Source organism: Martes martes (assembly GCF_963455335.1).
Source record: "Martes martes genome assembly, chromosome: 5".
NCBI lineage: Eukaryota > Metazoa > Chordata > Mammalia > Carnivora > Mustelidae > Martes > Martes martes.
Genome location: NC_137892.1, coordinates 16,921,253 through 16,941,404, shown reverse-complemented (window position 1 = coordinate 16,941,404; position 20,152 = coordinate 16,921,253). Strand labels below are relative to the sequence as shown.

The 20,152-nt window shown below is 38.8% G+C and overlaps 1 protein-coding gene across 1 annotated transcript; it reads right to left on the bottom strand.

Moving 5' to 3' along the window:
- Positions 1 to 17,085: 17,085 nt before the first annotated feature.
- Positions 17,086 to 18,033, bottom strand: LOC308342703 (olfactory receptor 2G6; the record flags this gene model as incomplete). Its single annotated transcript, XM_080803267.1, has 1 exon — positions 17,086 to 18,033. The coding sequence occupies one exon, from the start codon at positions 18,031 to 18,033 to the stop codon at positions 17,086 to 17,088; it is 948 nt and encodes a 315-aa protein (XP_080659393.1).
- Between the last annotated feature and the right edge of the window lie 2,119 nt (positions 18,034 to 20,152).

Sequence of the window (20,152 nt, the reverse complement as noted above, 5' to 3'; positions counted from 1 at the left end):
TATATTGTATTATATTATATCATGTTACATTATATTATACATAAAGTTTTTCTTTCTTTATGAATTTGGGATCTAGGATCTACAGACCAAAATATACCCAGAACCAAGTGTATCACCTTGCTCTGTTTACCTGTTTGATTATACTTTTTTTGCCCTGTTTTTTCCTTTTTGATTTCTGATCTCTTCTGATTTGTCTAGTGTATATTTCTATAGGGTTGTGATTGAGATATTAATTAATTAATTAATTAACTTATGTTGCTATTGTTGTTGTTCTCTTGTTCATCTAGTACTTCCTGGACAAAATGATCAGAAGGAAAAATTTCCAGAAAAAAACAAGAAGCAGCACTCACTGCCAGAGACTTAATAAACATGGATGTTGGTAAAATTTTGGAGTTAGAATTCAGAGCAATGATTATAAAGATACTAGCTGGACTTGAAAAAAACACAGAGCATCCCTTTCTGGAGAAGTAAAAGAACTAAGATCTAAACAGGTTGAAATAAAAAAAATGTATTGCTGATGCACAAGGGAAAGTCAGTGATATAGAAGAGAAAATGATGAAAATTAAGGAGCTGAGGAAAGGAGAGGAAAAACATCTACTGGAGCATGAGGGGAAGCTTCAAGAAATCAGCAATGCCATAAAGCAAAACAATATTAGAATAATTGGGATCCAAGAGGAAAAGGAAAGGCAAAGAGATGGACAGAAGGTATACTTGAGCAAATCATAGCTGAGAACTTCCTTACTCTGGAGAAGGAAACAGGCATTTACGTCCAGGAGACACAGAGAATCCCCCTCAAAACCTATAAAAATAGATCAACACTCCAACATATAACAGTGAAGCTTGCAAATTTCAGAGATAAAGAGAAATCCTGAAAACAGCTTGAGACAAGAGGTTCTTAACCTACAAGGGTGGGAACATTAGACTGGCAGAAGACCTAGCCACAGAGACCTGGCAGGCCAGAAAGGGCTGGCATGATATATCCAGGGTTTGCAATGAGTAAACCACGTAGCCAAAAATATTTTATCCATCAAGGCTGTCATTCAGAATGGAAGGAAAGATAAAGAGCTTCCAGGACAAACAGAAACTAACATGTGATGTGATGAGCACTGGGTGTAATATGAAACTAATGAATCATTGAAGTCTACACCAAAAATTAATGATGTACTGTATGTTGGTTAATTGAATTTAAATAAAAAAATAAGAAGGTGGAAAGATGGTGAAGAGGTAGGGGACCCCATTTCATCTGGTCCCCTGAATTTAACTGGATATCTACCAAACCATTTTGAACACCCACAAAATCAGTCTGAGATGTAAGAATATATATCTGGATTGCTACAAGCAGAAAAGCGATAGCTTCTTGCAAGTTAGGATGTAAGAGACATGAATCATCAGAGAGATATTGGAAGATAAAGAGAGGGTGGGGGGAACCACCATAAGCTGGCTCCTGGAATCCACCATGAGCTGGATCCTGGAAACTGATATAACACCAGAACACAAAGATGGAACCCTTAGAAGTCTACTTTCAGGAGAGACATCCTTCTCTGAAAGGGGCTCTGGAAATGAAAAGGCAGAAGTCTAGGTAGGGCATTGTGGTCTCAGGATATGAGGAACGACAGAGCAAGAAAGTGCTCCTGAACCAGTAGAGTGCCTGAGCAGTGGAGCCAGGAAACAGGTTATGGTCAGCAAGCCCAGAAAGTGACTCTCAGCTTGGATCACCAAAAACCACCAGCTGAGCTGGTCGATAATCACTCTTCTCTTGTGCAGCCTGAAAAAGCCTGGAACCTGCACCTGAGACTGGGCAAAAGCTCACAGAGCCATAGCAGCTCGGAAAGAGTTATAGAGCAGCACGCATATGATCCAGGAGATTTGGATGCCTGTATGAGCACGTGGCCACTCACAGTTTGAGAATTACAAAGGGCAGTAGCACTCCCAGGCCCTTGAGACTGCCTTTGAGAGAGTTGCTGTGGGTGAACACAACAGGAGGCTGTGGATTTTGGCAGTGCATATGTAAGAGGGGACTGTATGTACTGGAGGGTTTTTAAAGATTGTGAATTTTATGCTCTGGGCCAGAGGTTTGGGCGAGGCCATTTTTGTTCTGATCCTCTGAAAAGGTACAGAAAGACCCCAAGGTAAAAAAAAAAAAAAAAATCACGCACAGGAACAGTTTCCACTGAGCTCATCCTACTGACAGGAGGTGGGACAAATCAGTCGGAGTTACCTGAGAATCAGCTCGGCTGGTCCCTCCCCAGGACAAAAGGAGGGAAGAACAGGTAGGTGACAATCCTATGGATCCTATAAAACTATATAATCCCAGCATCAGAGGAAAATTATATATTGAACTCCAGGTGTGGCCTCATGACTTGTTTATTTTTCAGATAAAATTCTTTTCTTTCTTTTTTTTTCCTTTTTAATGCTTTTTTCTTTTTTTTTTTTGTTTTTTGTCTTCTCCAAATTTCTTTTTTTTTTAACTTAATTTCTTTTCACTGTAACAGAATTCATTGCTTATGCATCACACCCAGTGCTAAATGCAATGTGTGCCCTCCATAATACCCACTATCAGGTTCACCCAACTTCTCACCCCTTGTACCCTCAAAATCCTCAGATTGTTTTTCAGAGTCCATACTCTCTTGGTTCATCTCCCCTTCCAATTTCCCTCAACTCCCTTCTCCTCTCCATCTCCCCATGTCCTCTGTGTTACTTCGGATGCTACGTAAATAAGTGAAACCATATGATAATTGACTCTCTCTGCTTGACTTATTTCACTCAGCATAATCTCTTCCAGTCCTGTCCATGTTGCTACAAAAGTTGGGTATTCATCCTTCCTGATGGAGGCATAATACTCCATAGTGTATATGGACCACATCTTCCTTATCCATTCGTCCATTGAAGGGCATCTTGGTTCTTTCCACAGTTTGGTGACCATGGCCATTGCTGCTATAAACATTGGGGTACAGATGGCCCTTCTTTTCACTACCTCTGTATCATTGGGGTAAATACCCAGTAGTGCAATTGCAGGGTCATAGGGAAGCTCTATTTTTAATTTCCTGAGGAATCTCCACACCGTTCTCCAAAGTGGCTGCACCAACTTGCATTCCCATCAACAGTGGAAGAGGGTTCCCCTTTCTCCACATCCCCTCCAACACACGTTGTTTCCTGTCTTGCTAATTTTGGCCATTCTAACTGGTGTAAGGTGGTATCTCAATGTGGTTTTGATTTGAATCTCCCTGATGGCCAGTGATGATGAACATTTTTTCATGTGTCTGGTAGCCATTTGTATGTCTTCATTGGAGAAGTGTCTGTTCATATCTTCTGCCCATTTTTTAATATGATTATCTGTTTTGTGTCTGTTAAGTTTGAGGAGTTCTTTATATATCCTGGATATCAACCTTTTATCTGTACTGTCATTTGCAAATATCTTCTCCCATTCCGTGGGTTGCCTCTTTGTTTTGATGACTGTTTCTTTTGCTATGCAGAAGGTTTTGATCTTGATGAAGTCCCAAAAGTTCATCTTTGCCTTTGTTTCCTTTGCCTTTGGAGACATATCTTGAAAGATGTTGCTGTGGCTGATATCAAAGAGGTTACTCCCTATGTTCTCCTCGAGGATTCTGATGGATTCCTGTCTCACGTTGAGGTCTTTTTTCCATTTTGAGTTTATCTTTGTGTACGGTGTAAGAGAATGGTCAAGTTTCATTCTTCTACATATAGCTGTCCAGTTTTCCCAGCACCACTTATTGAAGAGACTGTCTTTTTTCCACTGGATATTTTTTCCTGTTTTGTCAAAGATTATTTGACCATAGAGTTGAGGGTCCATATCTGGGCTCTCTACTCTGTTCCACTGGTCCATGTGTCTGTTTTTATGCCAGTACCATGCTGTCTTGGTGATCACAGCTTTGTAGGAAAGCTTGAAATCAGGTAACGTGATGCCACCAGTTTTATTTTGGTTTTTCAACATTTCCTTAGCAATTCGGGGTCTCTTCTGATTCCATACAAATTTTAGTATTATTTGCTCCAGCTCTTTGAAAAATACTGGTGGAATTTTGATTGGAATGGCATTAAAAGTATAGATTGCTCTGGGCAGTATAGACATTTTAACGATGTTTATTCTTCCCATCCAAGAGCATGGAATGGTCTTCCATCTTTTTGTGTCTTCTTCAATTTCTTTTAGGAGTGTTCTGTAGTTCCTCGAGTACAGATCTTTAACCTCTTTGGTTAGGTTTATTCCGAGGTATCTTATGGTTTTTGGTGCTATAGTAAATGGAATCGATTCTCTAATTTGCCTTTCTGTATTTTCATTGTTAGTGTATAAGAAAGCCACTGATTTCTGGACATTGACTTTGTATCCTGCTACATTACTGAATTGCTGTATGAGTTCTAGTAGTTTGGAGGTGGAGTCTTTCGGGTTTTCCATATAAAGAATCATGTCATCTGCGAAGAGAGAGAGTTTGACTTCTTTCTTGCCAATTTGAATACCTTTTATTTCTCTTTGTTGTCTGATTGCTGTTGCTAGGACTTCTAATACTATGTTGAACAAGAGTGGTGAGAGTGGGCATCCTTGTCGTGTTCCTGATCTCAATGGGAAGGCTGCAAGCTTTTTCCCATTGAGGATGATATTTGCTGTGGGTTTTTCATACATAGATTTGATGAAGTTCAGGAATGTTCCCTCTATCCCTATACTTTGAAGCGTTTTAATCAGGAACGGATGCTGGATTTTGTCAAAAGCTTTTTCTGCATCAATTGAGAGGATCATGTGGTTCTTCTCTCTTCTCTTATTGATTTGTTCTATCACATTGATTGATTTGCGAATCTTGAACCATCCTTGTAACCCAGGGATGAATCCCACCTGGTCATGGTGGATAATCTCTTTAATGTGCTGTTGGATCCTGTTTGCTAGGATCTTGTTGAGAATCTTATCATCCATATTCATCAGGGATATCGGTCTGAAATTCTCCTTTTTGGTAGGGTCTTTGCCTGGTTTGGGGATCAGGGTAATGCTGGCTTCATAAAAAGAGTCTGGAAGTTTTCCTTCTGCTTCCATTTTTTGAAACAGCTTCAGGAGAATAGGTATTATTTCTTCTTTGAAAGTTTGATAGAATTCCCCAGGGAATCCGTCAGGTCCTGGGCTCTTGTTTTTTGGGAGGCTTTTGATCACTGCTTCAATCTTGTTACTAGATATTGGTCTATTCAGGTTGTCAATTTCTTCCTGGTTCAATTTTGGGAGTTTATAGTTTTCCAGGAATGCATCCATTTCATCTAGGTTGCTTAGCTTATTGGCATAAAACTGTTGATAATAGCTTCTGATGATTGTTTCTACTTCCTTGGTGTTAGTTGTGATCTCTCCCTTTTCATTCATAATTTTATTAATTTGGGCTTTCTCTCTTTTCTTTTGGATTAGTGTGGCCAATGGTTTATCGATCTTATTGATTCTTTCAAAAAACCAGCTTCTAGTTTCGTTGATACGTTCTACTGTATCTCTGGTTTCTACCTCGTTGATCTCTGCTCTAATCTTGATTATTTCCCTTCTTACGTGTGGAGTTGGTTTGATTTGTTGTTGCTTCTCTAGTTCTGTCTCTTTAGAGACAGCTGGTGTATTCTGGATTTTTCAATTTTTTTGAGGGAGGCTTGGATGGCTATGAATTTCCCCCTTAGGACCGCCTTTGCTGGATCCCATAGGTTTTGGAGTGAAGTGTCTTCGTTCTCATTGGTTTCCATAAATTGTTTAAGTTCTTCTTTGATCTCCTGGTTGATCCAAGCATTCTTAAGCAAGGTGGTCTTTAGCTTCCAGGTATTTGAGTTCCTTCTGAACTTTTCCTTGTGATTGAGCTCCAGTTTCAAAGCATTGTGATCTGAGAATATGCAGGGAATCATCTCAGTCTTTTGGTATCGGTTGAGCCCTGATTTGTGACCCAGTATGTGGTCTATTCTGGAGAAGGTTCCATGTGAACTTGAGAAGAACGAGTATTCTGTTGTTTTAGGGTGGAATGTTCTGTATATATCTATGAGGTCCATCTGGTCCAATGTGTCATTCAATGCTCTTATTTCTTTATTGATTTTCTGCTTCGATGATCTGTCTATTTCTGAGAGAAGCGTGTTAAGATCTCCTACTATTAATGTATTCATATCAATATGACTCTTTATCTTGATAAATAGTTTTCTTATGTAATTGGCTGCTCCCATATTGGGGGCATAGATATTTACAATTGTTAGATCATCTTGGTAGATAGTCCCTTTAAGAATGATGTAGTGTCCTTCTGTATCTCTGACTACCGTCTTTAGTTGAAAATCTAATTTATCTGATATGAGAATCGCTACCCTGGCCTTCTTTTGAGGCCCATTGGCGTGAAAGATGCTTCTCCATCCCTTCACTTTCAGTCTGGGTGTATCTTTAGGTTCAAAATGGGTCTCTTGTAGACAACATATGGATGGGTCCTGTCGTTTTATCCAATCTGCAACCCTGTGTCGTTTTATGGGCGCATGTAGGCCATTCTCATTGAGAGTGATTATTGAGAGATACGTTTTTATTGACATCGTGTTTCCTTTGAAGCCTTTCTTTCTGTCAATTGTCTCTCTATTTCTGTTCAATGCTATTCTTAGGATTTTTCCTCTTTTATAGAACCCCCTTAATATTTCCTGCAGTGTCGGCTTGGTGGTTGCATAGTCTTTTAAGCCTTGCCGGTCTTGGAAACTCTTTATCTCTCCATCCATTTTGAATGTCAGTCTTGCTGGATAAAGTATTCTTGGCTGCATGTTCTTCTCATTTAGTTCCCTGAATATATCTTGCCAGCCCTTTCTGCCTTGCCAGGTCTCTGTGGATAGGTCTGACGTTATTCTGATGGGCTTTCCTCTGTACGTAAGGAGCTTCTTTGTCCTAGCAGCTTTCAAGAGATTGTATCTACAATTATGATTCCTCAATTTTACTATGAGGTGCCTGGATGTTTTTTTTTTGAATTTATAATCTTGGGGGGACCTTTCTACTTCTAGTACATGAACACTTGTTCCATTCCCAAGATTGGGAAAATTTTCATGAAAAACTTGTTCCACTATATCTTCTAGACTTCTTTCTTTCTCCTCCCCTTCAGGGATTCCAATAATTCTGACGTTGGAACGTTTCATGGAATCATTTATTTCCCTGATTCTGTTTTCGTGGCTTCTAAGCTGTTTGTTCCAGGCTTCCTCCTGATCCTTTCTCTCTATTTGTTTGTCCTCCAGATCACTAATTCTATATTCTGTCTCAGTTACCCTAGCTTTTAGAGAATTTAGATTAGATTGGAACTCATTGAGAGCATTGTGAACCTCATCCCTGGTGGCCTTCAGCTCTGCCCGAACATTATGAACATCCTCCCTGGTCGCTTTCAATTCTGCCCTAATCAATTCCGTTTGGTCATCCATGGCTTTCTCCAACCTAGCTATTGCCTGGATAATTGTTAGCCTGAATTCTCTTTCTGACATATTGTCTATGTTGATAGCCGTTAGCTCTGTTGCAGTAGGCCCATCCTCTGTATTTTTCTTCTGTTGGGGATTCCTCCTCCTAGTCATTTTGGTGAGAGATGACTGGACAGATGTAGCTGGATGTATCGACTGTGGTGCAGTCAAGGTGCACCCTGGAACGCTTCTGAGCACTCAGGATTCCCCACCCAAATGAGAGAAAAAAGAAAAGAAAAAGAAAAAAGAGGGAGAGAGAGAGACAGGAAAAAAAGGGAAGATAAAAGAGAAGGTTCAGCCCAAATGGGCCCCAGGGTAAGATTTATGACGTATACAAACAAAAACAGACAAACAAAAAGACTGATAAAAGTATATGACGAGAGAAAAAAAAATATATATATATAAGCAAAAAAAGGAGGAGCCTTGTCAAGAAGAACCCCAAGTATAAGATTTATATACTATCAGGACAAACATAAATACACAGAGACACTGGCAGAAGAAAAAGATGGGAGCATGGTTATAGATTCTCGGTGTGGGCGAGGAAGGTTATTTTGGTTCTTCCTGGATGTATCTTGATATCTTTGTTAAAGGACTCAACTTTCCTAAGAAAAAGGGGGATTAAAAATTGGTTCACCTATAGGGGTAGCATTGCTTGGAGAAAGGGGGTTACCTTGAAGTTTAACTCTATATGAATATTAGAAAATAAAAATAAAAAAGGAATAAACTGGACTAAACTAAATTAAAAATTTTTTTAAAAATTAAGAAAATAGAAAAGCAAAAGAAAAACACATGTGTATGTATCAAAAAATTCAGGTTAGAAGTTTATCATGGAATTTGATGTACTGGACATCTCACTGTGATGGTAAATAGGTTAAAAAATTATCTATATAAAAAAAGAAAAAAAATGAACCAGAATAGTGGGAAAGAATTAAAAATAAAAGTTGTATCTATGAAGTAGTGGTGGTCGTTCTCTTGTAGTCTTTTTTTTTTTTTCTTTCCTGATTTGTTTTCTGGGGGAGGGGGCTGCCACGTGGGTTTTCAGTCAATGATGTTCCCTGAGTTAAGTCCTCCCGACCCCCTCAAGGGGGTGGGCTCTGAGAAAAACAGTTTTTTCAGGTTTTTGTTCTCTGGAGGTTTTTATGTTTGTTCACTTCTTTTCTCTCGCCTTGACAGCTTTTGATGGTTTTTGGAGGTTTAGAGGAAAGAAAACTGCACCCCAACCTCCCTCTCAGAGAGAAGCCTCAGTCTGCTCCCCTGCAGGTGCTGCAGCCGCTGGGCCGCTGGGCAGCTGGCAGAGCAGGTTCTTAGTTGAGGTCCCTGGGGACGCAGGATCTCCTGCTTGTCCACAAAACCAAGGCAGCTGTGGCTGTCTGGGCAGCTCCAGACCGCCAGAGAGGTTCCAAGCAGTGATCGCACGCACACTGAGATTTTCCCACTGGCTGGGGCTAAGAGCGCCGGGCTTGCGCGCACCTCTCCCAGGGGAGGGTTTGGGGCGCGGCGCCTCCAGCTCTATCGGCTCTATGGGCTCTCTCGCCGCGTGGGTCCGAGAACACCAGGCTGGGCATTCGTGCACCTCTCTCAGGGGAGGTTGAGACATGCGCGCATCTCCAGTAAGGTGCGCGTTCTGCCGTCTGGTGTGGCTCCCAGCCCCTCATGGGAGCCGGACTCCACCCGTTCTCGGGCGCACTGGCGGCTCAGGGACAAAGACCAGGTTTCTCCGCCGCACTCTCTCTGGCTCAGCGCCAGGGGAGGCTGTCCTGGGTCTGGGGACTTAAGCCCCTGTCCCTAGCTGCCCCGATTCCCACAATTTCCCCGCGCGAGTCTTTGCTCTTTTGAGTGCTTTCAACAAGACTCCAAGTTAATGCTGGTCCCCAGATGCAGGGCACTCTCATATTGGGGTATTATTTTCCAATCAGTCGCCTCTGGTGGCTCCCTCCCCCTTTTGTTTATCTTCCGATATCAGTCCGACGTTCCCACTCCACTTTACCTGCCCACTGGCGTCTTCTGGCCCCCGTAGAGATCCAGACGTGTATAATTCTGATCTCAGGCTGATTTCATGGGTGATCGGAGTTCTTTGGTAGGTAATCAGCTCACTTTAGGGTACAGGTTGAAAAGGCGCCTCCTCCTACTTCCCCGCCATCTTGTCTCCCCCTCCTGGATAATCTTTTTAATGTGCTGTTGGATCCTGTTTGATAGGATCTTGTTGAGAATCTTAGCATCTATATTCATCAGGGATATTGGTCTGAAATTCTCCTTTTTGTTCAGCCTTTGCCTGGTTTGGGGATCATGGTAATGCTGGCTTCATAAAAAGAATGGATGCCACCAGTTTTGTTTTCCTTCTGTTTCAAGTTTTCCTTCTGGAAAGTTTTCCTCCTGGAAGTTTTCCTTCTGCTTCCATTTTTTGAAACAGCTTCAGGAGAATAGGTATTATTTCTTCTTTGAAAATTTGGTAGAATTTCCCGGGAAATCCAACAGGTCTTCTGCTCTTTTTAGGGGGAGGTTATTGATCACTGCTTCAATCTCGTTACTAGATATAGGTCTATTCACTTTGTCAATGTCTTCCTGGTTCAATTTTGGGAGTTTATAGTTTTCCATGAATGCATCCATTTCATCTAAGTTGCTTAACTTACTGGCATATAACTGTTGATAATAACTTCTGATGATTGTTTCTATTTCCTTGGTGTTATTCGTGATCTCTCCCTTTTCATTCATGATTTTATTAATTTGAGACTTCTCTCTTTTCTTTTGGATTAGTGTGGCCAATGGTTTATCGATCTTATTGATTCTTTCAAAAACCAGCCTCTAATTTCATTGATGCATTCTACTGTATCTCTGGTTTCTATCTCATTGATCTCTTCTCTAATCTTGATTATTTCCCTTCTTGTGTGTGGACTTCGCTTAATTTTTTGTTGATTCTCCAGTTCTTTAAGGTGTAGAGACAGCTGGTGTGTTTTGAATTTTTCATTTTTTTTCAGGGTGGCTTGGATGGCTAAGTATTTCCCCCTTAGGACTGCCTTTGTTCTAACCCCTAGCTCTTGGACTGAAGTGTCTTCATTCTCCTTGGTTTTCATGAATTGTTTAAGTTCTTCTTTGATTTCCTGGTTGATTCAAGCATTCTTTTTTTTTAAATGAAATCATCATTCTTTATGGTTATATCATCCAGATACATTCTGCTCTTGGGCCAATGATTACTATAAATCCCAATTAAATATTGTGACTAAGGAAATCTTAAGATTGGTTATAATTTAAAAGTCAAAAAATGCTACTTCTTTTTTTTTACTGTGCTCTCTCAGTTTCTTAACTTTTTTTTAATTTCTTTTCAGTTTAACAGTATTCATTGTTTTTGCACCACTCCCAGTGCTCCATGCAATACGTGCCCTCCATAATACCCACCACCTCATTCCCCCAACCTCCCACTCCCCGCTCCTTTAAAACCCTCAGGTTATTTTTCAGAGTCCATAGTCTCTCATGGTTCACCTCCCCTTCCAATTTCCCTCAATTTTCTTCTCTCCATCTCTCCATGTCCTACATGTTATTGTTATGCTCCACAAAGAAGTGAAACCATATGATACTTGACTCTCTCTGCTTGACTTATTTCACTCAGCATAATCTCTTCCAGTCCCGTCCATGTTGCTACAGAAGTTGGGTATTGATCCTTTCTGATGGAGGCATAATACTCCATAGTTATATGGACCACATATTCCTTATCCATTCGTCCATTGAAGGGGATTCAAGCATTCTTCAGCAAGGTGGTCTTTAGCTTCCAGATGTTCAAATTCCTTCCAAACCTTTCCTGTGGTTGAGCTCCAGTTTCAAAGCACTGTATTGTAAGAATATGCAGGGAATAATCTCAATCTTTTGGTATCGGTTGAGCCCTGATTTTTCACCCAGTGAGTGGTCTATTCTGGAGAAGGTTCCATGTGCACTCGAGAAGGAAGAGTATTCTGTTGTATTAGGGTGGAATCTTCTGTATATATCTATGAGGTCCATCTGGTCCAATATGTCATTCAATACCCTTGTTTATTTATTGATTTTCTGCTTGGATGATCTGTCTATTACTGAGAGTTGTGTGTAAAGATCTCCTACTATTAATGTATTCATATCAATATGACTCTTTATCTTTATTAACAGTTTTCTTATGTGGTTGGCCCCATATTGGGGGCATAAATATTTACAATTGTTAGATTTTCTTGGTGGATAGTCCCTTTAAGAATGATGTAGTGTCCTTCTGTATCTCTGCCTACAGTCTTTAGTATAATATGTAATTTATCTAGTATGAGAATCGCTATCCCAGCCTTCTTTTGAGGCCCTTTGGCATGAAAGATGCTTCTCCATCCCTTCCCTTTCAATCTGGGTGTATCTTTAGGTTCAAAATGGGTCTCTTGTAGACAACATATGGATGGGTCCTGTCGTTTTATCCAATCTGCAACCCTGTGTCATTTTATGGGTGCATTTATTCCATTCACATTGAGAGTGCTTATTGAAAGATACGTTTTTATTGATGTCGTGTTACCTGTGAAGTTTTGGTTTCTATAGATTGTCTACATATATTTCTGTTTTATGATATTCTTAGGATTTTTCCTCTTTTATAGAACCTCCCTTAATATTTCCTGCCATGTCGGTTTGGTGTTCCCATACTCTTTTAACCTTGCTGGTCTTGGAAACTCTTTATCTCTCCATCCATTTTGATTGTCAGTCTTCCTGGATAAACTATTCTTGGCTGCATGTTCTTCTCATTTATTGCCCTGAATACATCTTGCTAGCTGTTTCTGGCTTGCCAGGTTTCTATGGACAGGTCTGACGTTATTCTGATGGGCTTTCCTCTGTACATAAGGGATTTCTTCCCTCTATGTGCTTTCAAGAGCTCCTGTCTACTATTATGATTCATCATTTTCACAATCAGCTGTCTTGAGGTCTTTCTAGATTCTATGATCTTGGGGGCAGCGCTTTCTGCCTCTAGCAGAAGAATGCTGGTTCCAATCGCCAGATTGGGAAAATTTTCATGGAGAATTTCTTCAACTATATCCTCTAGTCTTCTTTCTCTCTCCTCCAGCTCAGGAATTCTAGTAATTCTCATGTTGGAATGTATCATGGCATCACTTATTTCCCCAATTGTGTTTTCATGGCTTCTAAGCTGTTAGTTCCAGGCTTCCTCCTGATCCTGTCTCTCTATCACTTTATCCTTCAGATCACTAATTCCATTCTGCCTCTGTTACCCTTGCTTTTAGAGAATTTAGATTAGGTTGTAACTCATTGAGAACATTGTGAACATCATCCCTGGTGCTGTTCACATCTGCCGTAATCAATTCCATTTTGTCATCAAAGGCTTTCTCCAACCTTGCTATTGCCTGGATAATTGTTAGCCTAAATTCCCTTTCTGACATACTGTGTATGTCCATATCCAACAGCTCTGATGGAGAGGACCCAGTCTCTGAATTTTTCTTCTGTGGGCATTCCTCCTCCTAATCATTTTGGTGAGAGATGGCTGAACGGATGTGTAACTGAATGTGTCAACTGTGGTGCAGGCACAGTGCTCCCTGGAATGCTTCTGAGCAATCAGAAGGCCCCACCAAAAAGAAAGATAAAAGATAAAAAGGGAGAGAGATGGGGAAAAAAAAGAAAGATAAAACAAAAGAGAAGGCCCAGTCCAAATGGGCCCCAAAGGTAAGTTTTATAATGTATACAAACAAAAACAGAGAAACTAAATGACCGGCAAAAGTAGTTGAGAAGAGAAAAAATAAAAATAAAAAAATAAATAAAAGAACCTCATCAAAATGAACCCCAAGTATTAGATTTATATACTGCCAGAATAAAAACATATACACAGAAACACGGACAGAAGAAAATGATGGAAGGGTGGTTATAAGTTCTCAGTGTTTGTAAGCAAGGTTATTTTGATTCTTCCTGGATGTATCTTGATATCATTGTTAAAGGACTCAACTTTCCTGACATCAGGGGGGATTAAGACTGGTTTACCTATAGGGGTAGCATTGATTGGGAAAAGGGCATCACCTAGAAGCTTATCTCTATATGAATATTAAAAAATAATTAAATTAAATTTAAAAAATTAAAAAATAGAAAAGTAAAAGGAAAACACATGTATATGTATCAAGAAAGTTCATGTTAAAAGGTTATTATGGAATTTCATGTACTGAGCATCTCATTGTGATGGTAAATATGTTAAAAATTATATTTAAAAAATGAAAGGAACCAGAATAGTAGGAATGAATTAAAAACAAAAGTTGTATCTATGAAGTAGTGGTGGTTTTCCTCTTGACTTTTGTTTTTTTGGCTGGCTTTCTGGGGGAGGGGCCTGCCACGTGGTTTTTCAGGGATTCTTGCTAGAGTTGAGTCTTGTGCTCTGAGGAAACCGGTTTTTAAGGCTTTTGGTCTCTGGAGGGTTTTTTTTTTTTTTTTTGTTTATTTTTTCTCCCTGTGGCAGCTTTTGGCGGTTCTTAGGAGGTTTAGAGGAAAGCAAACTGCACCCAGACTTCTATCTCAAAGAGAAGCCTCAGTCTGTTCCCCTCTGTGTGCTCCAGAGCACATAAATTCCCCCTCTGCTGCTGGCAGAGCACGTCCGCAGTCAAGGTCTCTGGGATCACAGGAACTCTCGCTTGTACCCAAAACCATGAGAAATACTAGCCTTGGCTTTCTGGGCAGCTCCAGTCCACCAGAGAGGTCCCAAGCGGAGATAGTGCACTGAGATTTTCATGCTGGCCATGGATGAGAGTGCTCAGACTCTCCAGGTCCTAGAGAGCACCAACTAGCTGGCACCTGCATGGACCTCTCTCAGGGGAGGTTGTGGGGCATGACTCAGACCCTGCTCGCACAGCACGCATGCAGAGTGCAAAAAGCTGTCATTCTGCCAGCTGGCATCCACCCCAGACTTCCTCACCCTCACAGGCACTGCCACCCAGAGTCTCTCGGGCAGGCTGGCAACTCAGGGACCAAGACCTGGCTTCTCGCTGTGCTCTCTGGCTCCTTGCCGGTGGTGGCTGTCCTGGGTCCGTGGGTCCCAATTCCACCAATTTCCCCTTAAGATATTTTGCTCATTTTGAGTACTTTCAACCAGACTCCAAGTTAAGGCTGGTCCCCAATCACAGGGCACTCTCATGTTGGGGTATTACTTTCCAATGGATCACTCCTGGTGCCTCCCTCCCCCTTTTGTTTATATTCTGATATCAGTCCGATGTTCCCACTCCTCTTTACCTGTCCACTGGCATCTTCTGCCCTGGTAGAGATCCAGAAGTGTATAATTCTAATCTCAAGCTGATTTCATGGGTGATCAGAGTTCTTTGGTAGGTAACCAGCTCAATTTAGGGTACAGGTTGAAACAGGGCCTCCCCCTAATTCTCTGCCATCTTGTCTCCTAAGTAGAATTTTTTAAAATTAATATATAATGTATTATTAGCCCCAGGGGTACAGGTCTGTGAATTGCCAGGTTTACACACTTCACAGCACTCACCATAGCACATACCCTCCCCAATATCCATAACCCCACCACCCTCTCCCTACCCCCTTCCCCCTGGCAACCCTCAGTTTGTTTTGTGAGAGTAAGAGTCTCTTATGGTATGTCTCTCTCCCGATCCCATCTTGTTTCTTTTATTCTTTTCCTACCCCCTAAACCCCCCATGTTGCATCTCTACTTCCTCATATCAGGGAGATCATATGATAGTTGTCTCTCTCCGATTGACTTATTTTGCTAAACATAATACCCTCTAGTTCCATCCACATCATTGCAAATGGCAAGATTTCATTTCTTTTGATGGTTGCATAGTATTCCACTGTATATATATATATATATATATATATATATATATATATACCACATCTTCTTTACCCATTCATCTGTTGATGGACATCTAGGTTCTTTTCATAGTTTGGCTATTGTGGACATTGCTGCTATAAACATTTGGGTGCATGTGCCCCTTCAGATCACTACATTTGTGTCTTTAGGGTAAATACCCAGTAGTGCAATTGCTGGGTCATAGGGTAGGCCTATTTTCAACTTTCTGAGGAACCTCCATGCTGTTTTCCAGAGTGGTTGCACCAGCTTGCATTCCCACCAACTTTGACATGTGGGTTGTGTTTTCTCTTGCCATGCTTTTCTGGATATAAAGAAGTAATGCCTCTATAAACAAGAGGTTATTTATACCACTTCTTCTCATCTTCAGTATTATAAATGAAAGACTGTGTCCCTTAACATGTCCCACTTTGTTCCCACTAGGTTACTCCCATTAATGTGTGTGTTACTCATATTTGAAAATTCTAGAAGGCAAATTCAACTAGTCTTTTATGCTTTTTCTCATAAATTTAATATTCATTATTTCTGTTGCTATCAAGGTGTTTAAAGGGTATAAATTTCACAAGGTATCTCTATAGAGGTCTTAACGAATTTATTCAGAAAGTTTTTCTGATTTTTTTTCTTGTGTGTACAGCACTTTTGTCTTTAAACTTGTCTTTGGATGTAGAGACAGGTCTAAATTTTCTCTTCAGCTCTTGTAGACTGACAACGTCATTTTGATACAAAGAAGAATTTTAAATGATCCTGTTTTCTTTTTTGTCATTGTAAGTTTAAATCATATGAAAGCACACACAGATTCTGTATGGATAATGCTTTTCATTTTCATTGATATTTTCATGCTTCTTTTTGCCTTGCTGTGTCATAATAAAAAAAGAAAGTAAAAGATTGTAGATTAAATCAATTTTCCTATAGCTGCACAATTCTGTTAAAGTACTTGATTTGGCAAGTTAACAAATTTCACTATCTTTGGACAGAAGGACAGAAAGAATGACACACTTTTCTTTCACGTTCATTCAATTTCTAAATCCTTTAAGAGAAGGGGAATAAATAATATGAGAACTGATCAACTTAATAAAAGCTTACTAATTTTACTATTTTAATAATAAAGTCATAATTTACATTTCAAATGTAATCAGTGTATCACAATTCTGAATTAGGTTTATATTTTTCACAATACAAATAAGCCAACATGGTGAAATCTGTCCATTCTCTAGTTTAAACTAATGGGGAAACAGTTACATATTATATATAATTTCCGAGTTTACTTTATATATATGTATATATATAAATATTATATATATATATGCACACATATACATAATATGTATGTTACAGATCATGCCATATATATGCATATAATATGTTATAAACTTGGAAATATACATATATACACATTATGTATAACATACATATTAGATGTGTCTGTATGTACACACAGTGTTTGAAAATATAGAAATAAAGTATATTTCATGTTTCATCGGAACATATATTATGATAATTTTTTTAAAGGTGAAGTGAATGATAATTCAAGAAAGCTAGGGAGTGCCGGTAACATTTCAGTTGAGCTTTTAGGAATAAGCAGAGGTTTACAAGATACACATGGACTCCAGAGTGAAACAATTTGTGCATGAAAATTGATTTGATAACATGGTTGAAGAAGAGCAAAGTAGATAGAACGTAAGATATTGGATTAATTCAAAGGATGTTTGGAAAGAATGAAAAACCACGGTGACTTGAGTATGTTGGCTTCTTACAGAATTCTGTGTCTGTTACTATTCCTTATGGCATTGTTTAAAAACAACCCAGTACTTAGAACAAATAATCTGTGAGCTAAGAATAGCCCACTAATGTTATACCTACAGTCATATATTTTCTGAAACAAGGACATTTCTCATTACCAGTGTTCTCAAGGCCCCTTTCACATCTTTGTTTCTCAAGGTATAGATAATGGGGTTTAAGAGTGGGGTGACTATGGTGTAGAAAAGAGAGACAAATTTTCCCTGGTTTTTTGAGCTACTTTTGGCTGGTTGAAGGTACATAAAGATGATGGTTCCATAGAAAATAATGACCACAATCAGGTGGGAAGAACAAGTCCCAAAGGCCTTCCAGCGCCCTTTTGCTGATTTTATCCTCAGCACGGCTTTTGTTATAAAGCCATAGGAGACTAAGATGAGTGACACAGGTACAATTAGAAAAATTACACTAGCCACAAAGAGTTCTATTTCATTGAAAGTTGTGTCCACACAGGCCAGCTTAATGAGCACAGGAACCTCACAGAAAATGTGGTCCAGTTTGCGATGACCACAAAGGGGCAGTTGCACAGTAAGGGAGCATTGAATTAAGGAGGTGATGAGTCCACTGAGCCATGCTACACTGGCCAGGGATGCACAGAGCTGAGGATGCATTATAGTTGTGTATTGCAGAGGCCGGCAGACAGCAGCATATCGGTCATAAGCCATGACTGCCAGGAGAATACACTCAGAGGAGCCCAACCCCATGGCCACATAGAGCTGGGCCACACATCCACCATAGCTCATGTTTTTTTCTTTCTTATTCATGGTAACCAGCAACTGTGGGGCAACACTGGTGGTAAAGCAAATGTCCACACAAGAGAGATTGCTGAGGAAAAAGTACATTGGGGTGTGGAGTTTGGGGGCTAAACAAGATACCAAAATGATGGCAGTGTTCCCCAGAATGTTCAAGACGTAGAAAAGCAAAATTATGACAAAAAGGATCCTTTCTAGTTGGGGCTCATCTGAAAATCCCAGAAGAAGAAATCCCTTTTCAGAACTGTTGTTGCTTTCCTCCATTGTCCTGTAGACTTCAATTTATAAAAGGATTAATATTCTAGGAAAGACAATGATAAGGTGAACAACGGTAAACTGTGGTGTTTATCTAATATGATTATCTTCCTTTTATAACATTCATATTGTAAAGACTGATAGTACTTTTCTCAATGTGTGTTATTTGATGGAAAATCCCTCCTCCTTCTGTTTCCTTGAGCACATATCCCTCTTTCAAATGGGAACAGCACTAATCAAAACACCATCACAATACTTTCTCTTGGAAACAGGCTTCATGCAATGAACAGCAAGCTGGAAAAAGCAGATGAATGAATTAATGATACAGAAAACAAAATGGAAAATAATGAAGCTGAACAAAAGAGTGACAGAGGAATTCTGCAACATGAGAATAGACTTCAGGAATTCAGTGACTCCATAAAACATAGTAATACTCATATTATAGGAGTCCTAGAAGAAGAAGAAGAGAGAAAAGGGGCAGAAAATTTAAATAAAGAAATGAGATGAAAACTTCTTTAATCTGGGGAAGGAAACAGACATCCAGATCCAAGAGGCATAGAGAATTGCCATCAAAATCAACAAAACCAGGCCAACACCACTACATATTGCAATTGAATTTGCAAAATATTGTGCTAAAGAAAAAAATCTTAAAAGCAACAAGAAAAAAGAAGTCCTAACTTACAAGGGAAGCTGGAGATTTCTCAACAGAAGTTTAGCAAGCCACAAGAGAGTGGCATCATATATTCAAAGTGCAGAATGGAAGAAATCTGCATCCAAGAGTATTCTATCCATCAAGGATATCATTCAGATAGAAGGAGAGATAGAGTTACCAAAACAAATTAACCCTACATCAGGCTCCCTGCTCAGTGGATAGTCTGCTTCTTCTCTCCCTACTTGTGTTCTCTCTCATTCTCACTCACTCACTCTCTCTGTCAAATAAAAATTAAAATAAACAAATAAATAAATAATAAATAAGTGAGTTACTCAGACAAACAAAAAACAAATGTTGAGTATTAATTTTTGAAATATTTCAATGCTGTTTATAGTCACCTAGTATTTATTATTTTTGTTTATAATTTATTTTGAACACATTATGTTTTAGCATGTAATATTTGAAAAATATGATATATAAATTTTAAAAATAACATTGATTTATACTATCTTTATCCAAATATCATTGTTAACTGCTGAGTACAGTAGAAGAAACAACTTGTTTTAGCAATTGTTTTGTTAAATGTAATTGAGTTGGTTAGTATTTGCCATAAATGATAACATTGTAAAAAAATACAATTACTTATACTTTATTTACTTTAAAGTTTATTTATTTACTTTAAACTTTTCCCCAATAGAACTAGTTGACAAAATGTATGACATTAAGCTTGCCAATCTTATGTATGTAGTATAATCAGTGTTTCTTCCTGATATGATTGAAAGCTATTCATTTCAACTTACCATGAACAAATTATATTTTATTATTTTTAGCTTCTAATGTAATTTGTGAAAATAATTGCTTTAATATTTATTTTTAAGTGGAAGTTGTTTGTTATTTGCATTTATTATTTTTCTATGTATTTGTATATTTTGTTAATTTTTAAGTGATATGTTTGACTATTAAAATTATTTATGCAGGAAAACAATTCACGTCCTGTTTTCTTTTTATGCAAATATTTTATTTTAAGATGTAATCAAATATCTTGATCAATATTCAGACTAATAAACTTATATTGCCAAATATTATTCCATATCCATAATTGTGTGCATGCATAAAATTACATCATAATCCAAGTGAAAATCAATGAGAAAATTTAGTTAAAATGAAGACTTACACATATTTAGCCAAAACTGATCAATAGAAATTAGGGGCTTAACATTTGATGCATGGCATCATTAAGAGCAAAGCTATAGTCTTTCATGCAAAAGAGGAGAAAAAGGAACTCAAAATGAAACCTACTCTAGATCTGGTGCTCTCAACAAAAAAGAAGAAATGTTTATTTGTGTATATTTTTGTTAATCAAGATGAAATGATAAAATGTTAAACCTATACAGGTCCTCTTACTCAAATTATGCTTGATTCCTTGTGATTTGTAATACTACTGAAATTATATGTATGTTCTATTTATATATTCAT